We start from the raw sequence: 18,888 nt of genomic DNA, 5'->3' as shown, positions 1-18,888 counted from the left end.
TATGTATGTATGTATGTATGTATGTATGTATGTATGTATGTATGTATGTATGTATGTATATGGATCTATTGCCTGAATGCAGTCTGGATACAGCATATGTGTGTTGTGTCTGCACAGGCAAATGATGGCTTTGCATCTCCTGGGACTGAAGATACAGACAATTGTGAATTCCCATGTGGGTGCAAAGTGTACCTAGTGTTCTTACCTGCTAAGCCATCTCTCCAGCCATACATGTGGATGCTTGATAGCTCTCTATTTGCAACAAACCTGAAATCTCAGCTATTATTATAAGAGGACAGAAGCAAAAATCACAGAGACGTCCAAATAAATATTTGGACTGGAATTTACTATGGTTTAAACATATGTCATGCATCCATGTTTCAAAATGCAAGGATTTTAGTATGTACAACTATTTATCTTTATAGCCACAAAATATAATTTTATTTTAAAAATGGGGGCAAATGTTTTATTAAAAATAAAAAGAAATCACAGTAAAATCAAAGGTAAACAGCACAATAATATGTTGTGAATTTTATTTAGTATTTATTTCATAGCACTATTTCCAAGAAGGACAAAACATCAGCTTTGGAACTATATGGATTGGGATTCATATATTGCTTATTTGTCAGCTAAAAACCCTAAGCAAATTCTTTAATGTCTTTGCTTCTCATCTGAGGACTCTCAACCTCATATTTCTCATCTGCAGAATGTAGTTCTAGGGAACTAAGTTCTGGGGACCAAGAATAAGAGGTTCTGGTACATTACAGAATAGTAGAACTCCATATAAAATGGCAATAAGATAAATATTGCCATAGACTAAAAGGACTTTAGGATAAATATTTAGACAGGTGTTTACTCTGGTTTAAACATTATGTCATGTATCCATGTATCAAAATACCAGGATTTAACTCTGAACAAATATTTATTTTTATAGCCAGAAAATAAAATTTTATTTTAAAAAATGGGGGCAAGTGTTTTCCTAAAATAAAATAAATTATGTCACAGGAAGGGCAAAGAAAGTGCTTGCCATTTAATAAGTGATCCATTAAAGCCTATCATTAGTGTTGGCATCATCACCGTTAATAACTTCTTGTAATTAAAAAAAAAGTTACTTTCTCTTAAGTATCTCTTCCAGACAGGTCTTATTATCTCACTAGTGACTTAGATCTAATCTTCTACCCTGGGAGTTGAAGTTATTATGGGCATTTACTAACCTGTGTAAGTGTTCTTAACTGCTGAGCCACCTCTCCTGCTCCACACAAGAACATCAGATAGTTACTTATTTCAATGAAGGCTGGACATCAGCTATTACTATGAGGAGTGAGGAATAGAAATCAGAGGCAATGAAGAGCTAAGCACATTTCTATACTTCTCTGTAACTACCATCCAACAGAAAGACAACACATTTCCAAAAGGAAGTAAGTAGAAGTTAAGGGGAAACCAGAACATCTAGAACATTTGATTAGTTTCACAATTTCAAATTTTCAGCTGAATGCAACATTCTCTATGAAAATTACATAGTTATAGTTTGTGAAAGAGAATAATCAAAGCATCACAACTAAAATGCCTATAATGAGCAATACAGCTGTGCAAAATCCAAGTAACACATTAAAAACTATAGGAAAACAATTTTATATGACTAATGCTTGGTGAATTTTCCTAAGTTGTGTACTTTGAATAACTTTACAGCAGAAACTCTGTACTAAATCTATATACAATTTTGGTGTCTTTACTGTAGGAAGGATGGTATTGTTTAACCAATATGCAAAAATGCAATGCCCTTACTGTTGGTACATCTGCTTCTAGAAAACATTTAAAGTTTTAGTCTAACCTCTGTGAGCTAATAACAATGAATTCTGACAGGTTCACTTAAGAGCCTTATACTCTGCACTGCTGAGGTAAGTCTGGATTATCCTGATGAAGTCATTCAAGAGACAGAGATGCATGAAACAGAATCTACTTGATATAATTACACAAATCTGTTCCACTGCAGCCTACATGAAGGGCACTGAAGAGAGGGCTTATCAGTTAAAAGATTTTGCTGAGTACCCAAGTTCAGTTCCCAGCACCCATATGTCAGGAGGCCCATAACCACCTATTGGTTCCATTTTCCCAGAGGCCTGGATGCTACCCCACCAGAAGTTCAAGCTTCTCCATCAGTATGATCCGAGCTCCAGTTAGCTTCTGGGAAGCAAAAGATGAAGCATGGGACCAAAGGTTCCCTCTGTTTGAGGAACACTGGTCTTCAGGCAGAGAACAATGGAACATGGAACTGAGTTCTGTGCCAGAACAACTCCAGTTCAGCCGCAGATGCGGGGTGGAGGTAGGAGAGAAGATTTCTCCACAAGTGTTACTGCTCTTTTAGCTAGGCTGCCAGTACTAGGCCAGGTGGCAGCAGGGAGCACAGGGCTCCAAAACATGATCCAGATGACACCAAGGGCCCTGCCTGACTTGGGTAAGTTGATGGCTGCTTTAAGAAAAGGAAGTAATAGAAGCTTGGAGCTCTGAAACGGAGAGGCGGTGATGGGAGGCTTGTTTGGTTTGGGAGGACAGATGGCTGCTTCAACAACAGCCAGCCACTTCTCTCTGCAGATGGGCACTACAATGGGCAGAGCAGCACAAGACAGATGGCAGCAATCTGAGCTGGTTAACGGCGGAAGCTCTAGGCCAGCAGCACTGGCTGCCTGACCCACAGTCAAGGCCAGGCCAGAGATCAAGTGGTGAATTCTTCTGGGAGAAGGGGAGCCTTTCTTTCCCCAGAATAAATGGTGAGTCTCAGACAATCATGGTGGAAGAATGAAGTGAGAGAGAGTTTATTTCATGAATCAGAGACATTATAAACCTTGGACAGTAGGAGGGGTTTCAAGGGTGAATGTGTGTGATTGGCTGGGGCTAGGAGTGGTAGAGATACTTTACATGCAGGAGCACAGTCCTACCATGCAAAGGGGAATACTGTATTTATTTATCCTATGGACAGCAGGAGCTGAGGAAAGAACTTCAGGCATGGTTACAGGTATGAAAAAGGTCATTGGCTGAAAGCTAAGGTACCAAGACATCTCATTAGCATTGGGAGGGTATTTCCAGGAATCCCCAGGTGCACACTGAACAAGTTTTTTATTGGGAAATGGTTGGCCTGTAATCTACCTGAGGGCTATGTGACACTCCTTAGAGGATCTGGGGTTCCCCAGATCAGCCAGAGAGGAGGGAACCCCGCAGAGGGAGTTCGTCATTTGTCAGCAAGGTCAGGGGCTTCCTTGTATCAATGCCAGACTTTGACCTTAACAGCAGGATCCCACACATGTATAGCTTCAGCTCCAGAAAATCTGAGACCTCTAACCTCCGTGGATCCTGCATTCATGTGCACATACCCACACACAGGTGCATATATATACACAGAATCAAAAATAATGAAAATTTATTTTAAAGGAAGCAGGTTTAAAACGGAGGAATGTATGAAGTTGAGAGAGGTGTTATGAGGAAAAGGTCTGAAAAGAGCTGGAATGGGAGAGAGTGAATACAATCAAAATATGGACATATAACATAGGATAAACCTACAAAAATCTGTACATCTAAAGAAACTAATCAAGAGGGAGGACCCTGACTAAAATGCTCAATCTCCATCCAGAAAGGCAAAGAGAATGGACATCTGAAAAAGAAAAAAAACAGGAAACAATCTAGAAACCTGCCACAGAGGGCCTCTGAAAGTCTCTGCCCTGTAGACTATCAAAGCAGATGCTGAGACTTATGGCCAACAGTATGGAATCTTATGTAAGAAGTGGGAAATAGTAAGATCTGGAGAGGACAGGAACCCCACAAGGAGAGCAACAGAACCAGAAAATTTGAACACGGGGTCTTCCCAGAGACTCATACGCCAACCAAGTACCAGGCATGGAAATAACCTAGAACCCCTGCACAGATGTAGCCCATGGCAGTTTAGTGTCCAAGAGGGTTCCATAGGAATGGGAAGAGGGACTACTTCTGACATGAACTGATTGGCCTGCTCTTTGATCACCTCCCCCTGAGGGGGGAGCAGCCTTACCAAGCCACAGAAGATGACAATACAGCCACTCCTGATGTGATCTGATAAACTAAGATCAGAAGGAAGGAGAGGAGGACCTTCCTTATCAGTGGACTTGGGGAGGGGCATGCCTGAAGAAGGGGGAGGGGAGGGTGGGGCGGGAGGGAAGGAGGGAGGGGCTTATGTGGGGATACAAAGTGAATAAAATGTAATTAATAAAATAAAATAAAATTTAAAAAAAGAAAAAATATAATGTATTCATGAGAAATTCTCAGATATATTTGTGATATTAGTGTTTTTAAAGGACTGTTTCTTTTGCCACTTAAACTAAATGAGATCATTCTAAAGTAAGTACAAATTAAATGTAACTAAACCAAACAAACTCAGAGCTATTTGGATCATTATTTTTTTCTCCCTCTTTTCATTATACATGATTACAAGATTACAACTTGTACATAATTTTTGTTTCCTATTCAAAACTTTCATAATTCTTTGTTGTTTTCTCCCTTTATTTCCAAAGACACTTAGTTGATCTGTTTAGCTTAAATGTTTTTTTAACGCCCTTTATCTAAAAATAAACCTAAAGCAGAAAACAGTACACATAAGAATTCCAACTTCATTGCAACACTATCTAAAAACCTATATTTTACAGTATCAACAATGATATTGCACATTATTACTGGATAATATGCATATTTTACCAGGATCTCAGAAAACTAAAATTAATATTTAAACAGATGAGACTATTCCCTTATAAACCCAAACAACAAACTCCTTTAGATAGTTGAAAGATGAGACCATTTATATAAGAAAAAGTAAACATGATTTAATCCCTGTTACCCTAGTGAATTCATGAAAAGGACCCTAGTTCTTACTAGTTAACAGTTCATCCGACCAGAGAAAGACAGGTTTTTCTGGAATACTATCTATTACACAAAAACCATAAAAATTAGTGAGAGCAATCAGCCTGTGACCTATTCAACAGACTAGGAGAGCATTCAGAAAATGAGGCAGGCTGCTCAAGGAGTAAATACTTCAAAGGTACTCGTGAGACACATGGGAAAGAAGTAATTCTCTCAAAATTACAGAGGATCACTTTTTGAGCTAGCTAAGTAAGCCAAAGGTTATGAAAGGCCATATTTACATAGTGAAGACATAAACTCCAAGCAGAGGGCTGAGATTAGGTCTCACTGAATCAATGCTGTCACGATTACAAAGCAACCTGGACAGCAGTACCACCTTACGGGATGTCCAACAAAATATCTAGTTCTAGGATAACTCTCACAGCAAGCTTGTGTACTTGGCCCAGTAAACATTATCTCTGATGAAAAGATAAGTGGGAATCAAAAGATTGGACTAGTTTCTCTGAGTTGGTTCTCAACCTTCCTAATGCTGCTGCACTTTAATACAGTTTCTGATGTTGTGGAGATCTCCAACAAAAAAAAAATAATAATAATAATTATTTTTGTTGATACTTCATAACTGTAATTTTGCTACTCTTCTAAATCATAATGTAAATATTTGTCTGACGGTCTTAGGCAACCCCTGTGAAAGCGTGATTCAAACCCAAAAAAAGTTGTGACCCACAATTGAGAACCAGTATGGTAAAGCAGAGACAAACCAGGTATTACAGATTGAGGCACAAATATTTTCCTTTACAAAGAAGCTTCTCAACTGAATTGAAATTTTACCTTGCAAACAGATGTCAAATTCAATGTATGTTAAACTGAAACACATATTGCAAAGTAATTCTAGGGGTGGCTCAGTTACTGGAAAAGTATATGGCAGAAATGGGTATAGCTAAAGAGTAGCTAGCTTTACTTGGTCTTAAAATTAAAATAGAAATGATGGTTATATTACACATTGCTAACGAGGAATTGGAAATGCACACATTTCTTAGCACTCCTGCCCTGCAAAAATCAGTTCAACATCTGTTTCTAACATTTTTTTAGAAAATACACAGGGAAACCCATGAATAAAGAGCAAGCAGAAAGCTAACTAAGACAAGGAGAGTCTTTGTGAAATTAGTACTGAATGCATGAAGCTTCAATCATTTCTACTGCATTTTATAGTGTATACTTTATGTTTTGCTTAATAATTCAGAATTTAAAAACAAATTACGACCCTCAAGACAGTATGGGAGACAGAAATCTCCAGTTTTTACCAGCCAATGAACTGTACATGTACACAACCAGAAAGTATCTAACAAGGACTCCACTAGTCATTACATCCCTGGTCTTTCAGCAACGCCCCCTTTCTGTTAATAACTTTCAAATATCAATTCTACAGACCGTTAATGGAGAAACAAAAAGGAAGAGGCACCCTGTTGAACATGGCCCACCATTCTAACCAGTAGGGGTGACAACCTTGGAAAGGAATGCCTGACATGTGATGCAAGGAGGAAGGAGGTCATCAAAAGCCATCCAGAAAGCATGGGAGCAGACAGCATGAGCAAGCACAGCCTCAGCTACTGGAGCCCAAGAGCAAAGGACGGGTGACAAAATATCCCATCAGCCTTAGAGGAAACAGCAACCAAAAAACCCTTAATGTCACTAATCAAAAGTACTATCTTTGGTAAAGGAAGGTACTCTGCAGGCTTCCAAAAGAGAAAAACACCAACCCAGCCATAAAACCTTTGACCTATATAATCTGTTTTGCCTGCAAAATATACTAGGGCAATGTTGTCATCAAACTTGTGGGAGTATCCAAACAATGTCGGATTTAGGCCCACTCCATGAAATTAGACTCATACCTGACACTCCTAGAATAATAAACAAGAACCAGAGCCTAGATAGCTCAAAAAACCTAAGGTAAAACCAAATACTACTGGTCTTAAAAAAAACAAACAAAATAACAAAAAAAAAAACCTATCAATAAAATGACTCCTATTAATATTCTGTTATACCGACAGATCAGTTCCTTATTCCTTCATCATCAGAGAAACTTCCTCTAGCAGCAGACATGGATAGATGCAGAGACCCACAACCAGACATTATACAGAGAGTGAGAAAAAGAAAGACAGAGAGACCTTGAAACACACAACTCTAAATGGGATGGCTCCATCAAATCCCTCACCCCAGAGCTCACAGAAAACCCTTGGAAAAGGAGACAAACAGAATGTAAGAACAAAGAGGGAACGGAAGATACTAGGAGAATAAGGCCCTCCAAAATCAACTAGGCAAGGGACACAGAGCACAAGAGACTGAAGTAGCAAGCAAAGGGTCTACACCATGGGTCTGGACCAGGACGTTTGCATAGATAGTATAGCTTTTAACTTACTATTTTTATAAGACTCCATAATTTGAGAATGAGATGGTGTATAATTCTTGTGCCTGCTCTTGGGACTCTTTTCCTCTTGTTGGGTTGCCATGTCCAACTTTGATATGATGGCCTTTGCTTTATCATATTACATTTTATTTTCTTATACTTGCTGGTTATCTCTTAGAAGCCTGTTCTTTTCTAATAAGAGACAGAAAGGGAGTGTTTCTGGTAGGGAAGAGAGGTTGGTGTAAACTGGGAAGAATAGAATGAAGAGAAACTACAATCGGAATATAATGCATGAGAAAATAATCTACTTCTAATAAAAGGGGAAAATGAGTTGTATATACAATAAAATCCAGCTTAAAATAACAAAGCCAGACAATAGACATCTGGGAAAACAATAGAAACAGATCTCTACTTAGAATCCACCTATCACTGACTAAACAAGGAATATTTGTAGGCTAAGCCAGAATATGATCTATAAATGAAGACACTGGTGTTTTCTAAAAGAGCTGCTAGCCCAGATGTTGGAACAAATGAACACTATAGATGGGAATTAACAGAATGTTATTTGAGTCTTTTCTGCATCTTTCTCTGCTTCCAGTTTCCCAATGTCCTCAAAATTGGAGAATGTTGCAAGTTCCTCTACAGTCAGGAAAAAAACTAATCATGCTCTTGGTACAGACAGAGAAGACGGAAGCACAGACTTCATTCACACTTTTACTATAGTAAAGTGAAGAAAAAAATTTAACTACGGTAAAGTGAGTAAACTAGCAAAAATTGAAGGAAATTAACCCCATCTTGAAGACTCATTATAAAAGACAAAGTAAAACTGTCTGCCATTGAGGCGCTACCTCAGGATAGCAACTGTCCCTCAGATACAAAGCTTTCCAGGTTTGGTGGCAAACTGGCCTAAGTACACACCAAACACAGAGTCTCTAAAGTGGTGCTTCATCCATGCAGATGTACAGTTTGGGGGTTTTTTGTTTTTGTTTTTTAAGACAGCCAATTATTTAAGCAATAAACTAAAAGAAATGCAGGAAGGAAGGAAATGAGGGATCCATGTTATTTTAAAAGTTGGGTTTCTTGGGACTAGGTCTGTAGTTCAGTGGTAGAATGATTGCCTGGCATGTGTTAAGCCGGGGTTTGAGATCAAAGTTACAGTAGTGCTCACACTGCCGCCTGAAGTACCAAAAGAGGTATCTTGGGCAAATCCCACCGAACTATGTTTAAAAGATTTGTTATTCCTAAAGCACCAGACAGCGGCACTGTGCCGTGGCAGCCACACACCCCCCCCCCAGCTGCTCCTACAGAACACTACTTGCTGAGACTCTAGGTTCCCTGCTTCCATAAACCACATTCTCCTTTAAAACATTAAAACCTCAAAACGTGACCTCAGTTCACCCACCAAGAAAGCATATATGTGGTCACTTTGAAAACTTTCAAAACTCAAGGATCCTTAGGCTGAGGCTGCCACAATATTCTCCATCTGTATTTTGCAAATGCTCAATGTACAAAAGTCTGTGTATAAGGAGAACCTCCTGGAACAAGACCTCTTGCTGACATAAAAAGTGGTTACGTACTTAATAAAGGTGCACAGAATGATGAGACAGTAAACAGAGATTTAAAACTGACATCATTTGTAAATTATATATCTCAAAGATGTACATTCAGAATGCATAGAGAATTGTCCAAGCTCAGTAAGAAGTCTAATTATAAAAGCAGGCAAACATTTTAAACAGACTTTACAACTATTTACAACCATACACTGAAAAGAACATTTTACTGTATATAAATCATAACTCAATGAATTCTACTGAAAAATGAAGCAAAAGAAGAAGAAGATGAAGTAAAATGTAAAGTACTAGGTGAACTCTAATGTTGTCATGACACTCTCCTGTGCTCACACCCATCTGTGTGTGTGTGTGTGTGTGTTTATGGCAAACGGTCTCGGTTTCAAGTGATAGTACCCAAGCAATCCTTTACACTAGTTCCTTATTTCAAACATCAAAATAATCTCTCAAGTCCTCTTGAATATAAAATGGATTATCTTTTGTAGGTCTTATCCAAGATCTAGGCGTCCTACTTGTCTGTTCATGAAGTAAGGACATCTTTAAGTGTGCCACCAGTTAAAATTCTTCACCCAATGGCACTCTCAAAGAACTTTTGGTCACTGAAGTAAAAATTCATTTATCTGGAAAATGCTTATAGGAAGTAAGGAAAGACCAGGAACTATGATTTCCCTTGAGTTCATGTCTTTAAAAAGTTAGTTTTAAATCCGTAAATACTGACCCTTTCATGAAGGCTGAGTATACAATTGTGTGTGTGTGTGTTTTCAAGCAAAAAAAAAAAAAAAAAAAAAAAAAGACCAAGACAGGAAGGTGACTTTCAATAACTCAATTTATTTCCTCAAACATGAGAGCTCTCAAAAGAAAAAAAATGTTACTTTAAAAAAGAAGTCTATAAGGCAACACAGGAAACATCTCCAAAATACCTCCTCAGAAAAATCCACGAAACAGTCTTGTCATTCATAATTTTCATTCCAGTGTTTTAAACATGATGGCACTAATGAAGACCTTCAGAAGTTATATTTACCTATCTACACAAGAAAACAGAAGGAAGAAAGGGTGAGAAAGGGTAGGAAAGGAGGGAAGACTGAACCAGCAGCAAATCCCAATAACAACTTCACCTGTTTAGTACAATTACTCATTTCCCCTGTCTGATCCCCAAATTTTCATAATTTGATGGATTACATTGCCAGCATATGTAGGTTTTAGTGCTTTCTACTCTATCCTTTTTAAAAATGACAATGAGTTTTTATGTTTTCTAAATGGAAATTGTATTCTCTGTACCTGCAGGACTGTTGAGGGGGTTTTGTGTGCTTTGTTTGCTTGTGCTGTTGTTTTCTATTTTACAAACAGCATACCCATTGGGGAAAAAATACACTTACTCATTCAAGAAACTATTACATGTCTGCAGACTGCAATAAAGTGACAGGCTTTTGCCTCCTTAAGCCAGAGGTATTTTTAGAACACATATGAATGTAAACGTGTATAAGGTGTTTTGTTTCTAAAAATTGTCTATGTAGCTGAAGAACGCCCCAAATTTATAACCCTCCTGCTTGTTGAGACTGCAGGCACAGGCAGCTAAATCTGGAGGGTTCTTTACAACTCAGCACATTATAAATCGCAAGCAAGATCACAGCCATGTAGCCCAGGGCACTGTTATTATGGAGTTACCTTATATGGCAAGGAGCAAATTGTTTTTTTTTTTTTTAAATCTGCATCTGGAGGCACAGAGATGGGTCAGAGGGTAAGGGCACTGAGTGCTCTTCCAGAATCCCTCTCTGTAAGCCCAGAACCCATGTGGCAGCATATAACCATCTGTAAAGCCATTTCCGGGGGTTCCAACACCATTTTCTGTGCTCCCCAAGGACAAGCACCCACATGGTGGGTGAAGGTATACATGCAAACTAATCACTAAAACACATAAAATTTTAAAACATACATATATTAAAAAAAAAAAAAGCTGTCCATACAGATCCCAAATTATAACACTGCTTTGTATGTAAAGAAAATAACATTTTTGGTATAATCTTATTCTAGTATCATCTTCAAAGCCAGAATGTAAAGCAAAAAATTTCTTCTGTATGTTTTATATGTTTATATTAGATGAATTCTACTAATATATAGTTACATAAATATATATGTATGTGTATATGTAGAAGAGGTGTGTGTGACTGTAAATTCAGTGGAGACATTATTGGTACGTGATATACATAATTAAAAGAAATTGTGTCTTTAAAAGCCTATAGCCTGAGAATGAATCTAAAAGTTATGTTATAAACAGAATTTCTAAAACAGAAAGGGAACATATAAAATATGTGCTCCCATTCAGTTATTCATTCATTCACATATTTAAAGATTTCCTGAATAATTGTTGGTGCTATAAAAGCCATGAATCTACATGAGGAGAATAAAGCGAGAAAATTTTTTCAAAGAGGTCTAATCATGGTCTCATTAAAAACAGCACAACCTGCTGTTTTTTGCTGTGGAACTTGGGAGGGAAAAAAGAAAAGGCAAAGTCGTCCCTGGAATCAGACAAATGCTGATACCACATCAGCTGCCCAGGGGCAGGTGTAAGTGCGGGATCTCTGGAACTACTGAATAAACATCATAGCAGGCATTATTTTGTCTTCCTCTTGAAGTTCTGAAGTTACACCAATAATTTAATTTACACCACTATGCCAGCTGAGAGTCTGAGACTGAAAAACAACCAGTGGTTTCCAGGTGTGACTTTTTTGTATAGCTATTTCTAAAACTGTATTAAATTTTATCCTTTAGTATATAAAATAACTTCAAAAACAAGGTCTATACTCTAAAAATAACTAGCTCCCAGGTGCACGAGTTTTAGATGTTAAGCATGTTGCTACACACATGCACAGGAGGAGTCGGGGCGGGGGGGCAGACTATTAAGGATGTGAGGAATGATGAGCCTTGCCATCCTGAACAATAAGAACACAAACAAAACAAAATAAGATTTGGAGAACTACTAAACAGAAAGAAAAGAGAAGAGTGACAGAGAAGATACATTTGCCTTTAAAGAGAAAATGGATGTTCCAAATATATTTTGATTAGGAAATAGGTGTGTACTGACATTTAACTGACTTAGCCCTTTTCACTTGTATAAACTCAGATTTCTTTAGTCTCCTAGTTTGTTATTTTTAAAAGTACACACACTTCCCAACTGTGTATGCTATAAGGGGTGTTCCAATGAAGCTATGACTGCCATAAAACCAAACACACAAGCATTAAATGTTAATCTAGGGAAGAAGATTTTTAGATAGTCCAGTACCCTGATATTTGTTTTTGATACAGCAAATATCAAAGTGCCCTACCTTCCTTAAAGAAAGCAAAATGGGAAGAAACGCATGCCCACATTCTTCTTGGTCTTAGAATTCATTCCACAATGTCAAATGTAACTGTATGTAAACTGTACATAAAGGTTTACATTCAAAAGAAAAGTGAAAAGCACAAGAGATAATGGCTTTTTACAAAAGATTCAAATATCTGATCCAAAATATTAAGCAAAGCAAGCGCTACTAAATGACTTGGGCTAAGCTGTGAGTTTCAGGGCCACTCAGCGCAGGACATGCCCTACTTCATGGGCATCTTGGAGTTCTCTTTAATTAGGGAAAAGATACTGTTAGATGGTAACTGGGCCATAATTAAGGATCACATGAAAGATACAAGTCATTGGACCTGAATACAGCCCAGATCAAAACCTCACTACTGTGGGAGCACGCCTAGTAAACCCATCGTGCTCCTTAATGATCTTAGAGCCAGGTGCTAGGTGTTAAGGACAATGATCCCAACAGCTTTTGATCTCCTTCAAAGTGAGCAAGTATCAAATTCTAATTTAACAAAGACACATGAAAGAGCCATACTAAATGTCCATGTCACTTCATCAGAATAGATAAATAGGGCTGCCAAGCATATGCTATCCAGAATGAAAACCAATTTGTTTAGGAAAAAAAAAAAAAAAAAAAAAAAAAAACAACTTGCAGATTTAGATGGAAAGTGTGGAACTACTTAAGAAATAAAATACTAGCACAAATTAGACATGTCTTGGTAAGAAATCAGAAAACCTCAAGGTTTCAAAGCTTACATAGACACAGGTTCTTTCCAGGTCACTGAAACAAGATGGAAGGCTGGGGAGGGCACTGAAGCTATGCCCCTGAGGTTTTGTTTGAGCTCCATTCTCTGGGATACCCACCAACAAGGAGAGTACTAGCGAATTTACTCCAACATAAGACCAACATACTTGCACACAAAGCCCTTATCCAAAAGCAAAAGACAAACAAGCTCTAGAACAGGTCTCACGGTGAAGAACCAATCTGTCTTCCTGATGGCTCAGGTCCTTAGTCTCAGAGAATGAAAAACTGTAATAACCAAAGTCAAGCTAGGAACAAGAACGGATGGAAAAACACTAACACCAAAAGCTCAGCCTGGGGCCATTATTACTCTTTAGCAACAAAGTAGTAGATCCAAGCCTACTGCAATCTGAACATAAAATCACTGGCCCCCAAGCCACTGTGCTCCTTTGAAATTTTAGGGCAGAGGCAGACAAGCAAACGCTGTCTTGGGATTTCTACGTTGGCCTGAGAGCAAGACCATCTGAGTCACATTAAGTTAGCAATGAAACTAAGTCCCAAGAAAGCAAAACTCGGTATTTTTACTTCCACGCCCCCCCCCCCCCCCAAACAGTGTTGGCCACAGATCCCAGGTGGAACAAATGAGACCCACAACAAAGGCCCTGCAGAACTTCTGGCTTTACGAGAGCACTCTTGAACATTTTAAGTTTAGCAATACTTAAGTCTGGAACTTCAGGGCTTCCTGATATGGGAGGGCCAAAGAGTGACAATGAGATGAGCCAGCAACTAAAATTAAAAAAAATAAAAAAAAATTGCTGGCCCAGGGGCATGTGATGAAGGCTGTTTGGAGTTAGCTAGGCCTGGACAGTACTAGTCATCCTCATGTTCCTGGACTTCAATAAAGGGAGCCATGGAAAAAAACAAAACAAAACAAAACAAAACGAAACAGGGTCCATGGTCGCAAGCTTCCCCCTCACCCCCAGTCTGGTCTTCATTAAAAAAGAAGAGGTGTGTGTATGCATGCACGCGGACTGGGGTAGGGTAGAGAGGACTTACAGCTGCTTGGGAACCATCCACTTGAAGCAATGCCAAGCCTACAATTTTAAACCTTTTGGAAGGTGAGGAAAGAGCCAACTAGACAGTAGCCTAGGAGAAGGGAGAGGAGAGACAGAAGGAAAGAGGGAGAAAATAAAGAAAAAAGGCAGCAGAGAGGAGCAGGAGGAACAGAGGAGGGAGAGAGAGGGTCATGTTTCAAAACAAAGGCTCCACTCTGAACGCCAATCCCTGTCCCTGGGCATCCCGGCTGGGCTGTGATTTCTACACTAGGCGTCCACTGCGCAGGACAAGGCCGCACGGGCCTTCCGCAGTCCGTGGCAGGCCAGGCCAGCTCGCCGCCCCGCGCCCCGCGCAGCCTCGCGCCCCGGGCCCCGCGCTCCCGCTCCGCCCCGCGCCCCGGAACCCGCCGGCCCCGGCCTACCTTCCTTCACGCCCGGCAGCTTGGACTGATCGACGCTCACGTCGGCCATGGCTGCGGCTCGGCCTTGGGCGCTCGGAAACCTCGGCCCACGCCCACTCCGCGGGCCGGCCGCAGCCACCCGCTCGCCCCGACCCGCTCGACCGCCGAATTCCCCCGGGCCGGAAATGCACCGGAGTCTAGTACGGAGGGAGAGAGGAGACAGAAAGGCGGCGGCGGCCGCGGCGGTGGGGGCGGGAGCTGCTAGGCTGCACCGCACACAGAGGCGCGCGAGCCAGACCTCCTCCTCCTCCTCCTCTTCTTCTTCCTCCTCCTCCTCGCTTTTGTGCCCGCCGCGCCCAGCCCCGGCTGCAGCTGTGTCCTGAAGGCCCGGACCAAAGGCTGCACCTGCCAGTCAGGCGCCGGGATAAGTCCTGTCTGAGCTGCGCTCTGTGATTAAGACTTGTGTAAAATGCTTACTGAGTGCCAAGCAGGCGCTCCTCTATCTAGTGTTAGTAGGTTTTGAGTATATAGATAGAACAGATGTGGATATAGAGATATATTTGAGTATATTTATATATACATATATTTATATTAATATTTGAGTATATTTACTTCATTTGTATATGTTTCCTATTCCTCTTTTTAAAAGGAACCAGAATACAAGACATTGAATTAAATTCTGGGCCTTTCTGGAAAAAAGAATCTTCGCAAGCATCGAGGAGAACTGGGTCATTCATTCATTCAACAAAAACCTGTAAATGTCTACCATAGCTGACGTTCAGTATGGGAGCGGGGAGATTGTGACAGAGACTTGTACCAGACTCCCCACTGTTCTAACATGCCACACCACATTGGTCTGTAATTCTTACATTTGTGTTTCCCTGAAATACCGACCTCTCCTGTTTCATCCCAAGGGTACAGCATTCACTCTCCTTTAGGAACTGCCTCTCCCTCCTAAGGAGAACATTCCTGTCCTCAACTTGCGCTGTCCCTGGTCTTATCTTTCAGTCCATTAGTCCACAAGTCGTGCGTATTTATCAATGAGTGGGTGTGCGATCAAATCGGGTGGAGCAGAATCCTTTCCTGGGCTTGCTACATAAAGGGCAGGGTAGCAAATTAGTGTTCTGTCTCCCGAGTGGGAGGGCACTCTCACTAGCGGACAATGAAACTAAACTGAAGATAAGCCCAAATCAGAGGAAGCCTAGAAGAGGGCACTTTCTGATGGAAACACAGTAGCAAAACTGGGCCGCTTGCTTTATTTAGCAGGAGGGGGGAAATCTCAGCCCAGCGTCTTGTCAAAGTTCGCTGTGTGGCTACAGCCACCGCCTTAAGCTGGCTCTCTGTCTCAGTTCAGCATCCTAGTGTGAGAGCTCAGGAGGAAGTCATACGGTTTTAACTTGACACTAAAATTGGTTAGCAAAAAAAATTAAAGTGGAAATCAGCAAATTTTAGATCAGAGTTTGGCAAGCTGCTGTCCGCAGGCCAAACCCAGCCCACTGAATTTGAGTGACTACTTTATAACTGTCCAAATACTACATTTTAAATGATTTTTAAAAATCTGATTGCTTTTCAATATTGTTCTTTAAGCTCATGGTCTAAAGCACTGCCAAAGCCTTTACAAGAAAAGTTTGTACAACCCTGTAATAGAGCACTCCATAAATTGTGAAGAAGGAAGCTATGTAGCAAGTACGTTTGGGGGTGTTTTTAATTGTCCTGCCATATATGGATTTTTTTTTAATTTTCTGCAGTTTGAGAGAACATGTATAATGACAGTATCTCTTCTTTTCTTTCCTTATCCCTAAATTATTTCCACTTCCCTACCAAGATCTATCCTGGGAGACTGATATCCATAGACTTATCATTTGGGGCTCCTTGTTTTTGCTTCCTGTTAAGTCAAACCAGGAGAAAAAAAAAATCAGAAGAGAAAAATGACAGAATCTATATTATGTTCTTTTTTCCTTATGCTAAACCTAACCATGATGGAACGGAGGACAACTTGGAAGGGGTCACTCTTTCTTCCCACTGGTTTCCAGGGACCAAAGGCACACACCTTCGCTCTTTGAGCCAACTCACAGGCCCATAGACATTTATTCAAAATTCACCAGTCAGGATCAGAAAGTTGCTTTAGTTTTTAAGAGTAGCTGTTGCTCTTGCAGAGGGTCTAGGTTAAGTTTCCAGCACCCACAAGATGGCTCACCATTGTCTGTAATTCTATTTCCAGGGCATGTGATGCCCTCTTCTGGCTTCAGCAAACATTACACATACATGTGGTACACATACACACACTAAAAATAAATCTTTTTAAAAATCAGCAGCTAAGGCTCCATTTTATTCCTTGCTTTTGAAAAATCACTAGTGTTTTTAATGGTGTTTTGGAGATTTTGTTGTACTTGTTCTAAGTTTTTTACTTTCAAAACAAAGGTGTTTGTTTGCTTGCTTATTCTGATGTAGACAGGCTCTGCTGTAAGCAATTACAAGTAAATCTAGGACCTGATATTTGTGAAATATGACTGCTTTAAGTGAATTTAATTGGTTCTGAATTATTAAAAGTTCTTTCTTTTGTTTGTTTGTGTTGTTGGTTAGTTGGTTGGTTTGGTTTGGTTTAGGTTTTTTTGAGACAGTGATTTGCTATGTAGCCCTGTCTGTCCTAGAACTCCCACTATAGACCAGGCTTGCTTTGACCTCAAAGATCAGCCTGCCTCTGCTGTGCTTAAAGACAAGCAATACCAGTACCTGGCTTAAAATTCTTGGCTATTTTAGTTATTTGCCTTGTGAAGTCTAGGGAGTACTAAGCATTCATAAGACCTTACCACTCCTGTAGATATGGCTAAGATGAGGCCAAGAGAAACTAATAACACTACAGCTTTTTTCTTTTAGTTTGGGCTCAGTTTGTAGTTGTAGAAATATTTACTCTTACTCAGTGTGATTTGGGGAGAATAAATGGTAATATTTATCTTCCAGTCCATTGGCCTAGCAGCAGAGATAGTCCTGGACCACACCAAACAAACAAACAAACAAACAAAAAACAAAACAAAAAACCATATAAGGTCCTCAGTATTGAGGCAGGGGTAAGAAAAAGACTGAGTTGTTTTTAATTAGAAAAGTAAAGGTCATAGCTGCTCCCATATGATAAGGTATGCTATAAAAGGGGAGAGGAAGGAGGGATTTGAACACAGCTAAGCAGATTTTGAGTAGGTCAAAAATTAGATTAATATTAAAAGTATTTATAACCATTTGAAATCTGTTTAATTCAGGAAAAAGTAAGCCCACTTAGCCATTGAAAGATATAGACACCAAAAATTTAAAGCAAAATGAGGACTCTCATTAGGTAGGTAAGAAAGGCAGCAGCATGGATACCTCAGTCTAAATAATGATTATAAAACCCAGCAGCCAAAAGAAACCCAGCAGGCCTGGCACAGAAATGGTTTTACCCATTAGGCAAAAGGGCAGAAAGGCACAGTTAGCCTGTTATGCAATGGGGGAATAAAAAGGGAAAAGGAGGATTGCTTCTTCAGTTTGGGGGGAGGTTGTTTTGTTTGAATTTGTTTTTGGAAACTCCCCATGGAGCAGAAGGGACTCAAGCTAGGTTAGGACTTACCAATTACTGTGTACCAGTTCCCTGGTGAAATGGGAGATGGTGAAATGGGAAATGGGGGCTGTATCCTATGTGGTCTGAGATTAATAAAAAGGATTTAAGGAATGGCCTTGTAGGTTGAGCCTGAGGGTGAGGGTGACAGATATAATCAGCACAGAGCCCGACAGGCTTCCTTTTTTATGGCTTCAAACTGGCCTGGGTCTCTAATGGTCACATTTCCTTCCAATGCCCCTGCAGCACTTGGGTGGAATGGCTTCTCTCTGCTGCTAGTTGCCTCAGTCCTGCCAACATCCCTGCAAAAAGTCTTTCAGTTGTGTGCCTTTCAGTTAAATTGTGTTGATCATAACATGTTTCCTGCCTAGAAGATGACTAATTCGGTGAGATATTCAAAAGGCCATGGGTTTGCTTCCATTAAAACCATCCACATTTCTGGCCAGAAGGACAATGGAAACAAACAAATTAAAAAGTTAAAGTTGTGCCTATTCTTTAAAGAATCAGCTGCTTTTAATAGATAAAGTAATAAAAAGGAACAAGGTTCCCTATCCAATTTTTTTTAGCATAGAATATTTGAAAACCCTGTGCATGGTTGGGCTTGCCGTCAGTGACTCACACGGACGCTCTATCTGCTCTAAATCTGGGGTTATTATTCCATTTTTTTTTTTCTTTTCAACTACCCGGAAATGCAATCGTTTGTTCCCACAACAAGCATGATGTTCTCCCTTGTTTTTTCTTTAATTCATTGAAAACTTTAATCCAAGGACAAAAATGGCTAGAATGTCTCTGGAAATCTTTCCAGTTTGCAAGTAGAGACAGACATACAATAAATAAAAGGGGAAGAGACTATGAGACACAGTCCAAAGGGTGAAAGAAATGTCACAACTCAGACCCAGATGAAAGAACAAAGA

General features: G+C 39.9%; 1 protein-coding gene across 1 annotated transcript in view; it reads right to left on the bottom strand.

Annotated features, from left to right (window-relative positions):
• Positions 1–14,736, bottom strand: part of Ccdc50 (coiled-coil domain containing 50) — a 69,988-nt gene extending 55,252 nt beyond the window's left edge. Inside the window, exon 1 of the mRNA XM_055624893.1 lies at positions 14,410–14,736. Coding sequence (XP_055480868.1) covers positions 14,410–14,458 — 49 coding nt within the window. The 5' untranslated portion in view covers positions 14,459–14,736. The remainder of the gene's footprint in view (positions 1–14,409) is intronic.
• Between the last annotated feature and the right edge of the window lie 4,152 nt (positions 14,737–18,888).

This window comes from Psammomys obesus, unplaced genomic scaffold (assembly GCF_907164565.1).
Source record: "Psammomys obesus unplaced genomic scaffold, mPsaObe1.curated_primary_1811, whole genome shotgun sequence".
Lineage (NCBI taxonomy): Eukaryota > Metazoa > Chordata > Mammalia > Rodentia > Muridae > Psammomys > Psammomys obesus.
The sequence above is the reverse complement of the archived record's forward strand: the minus strand, read 5'-3'. Positions and strand labels throughout refer to the sequence as shown.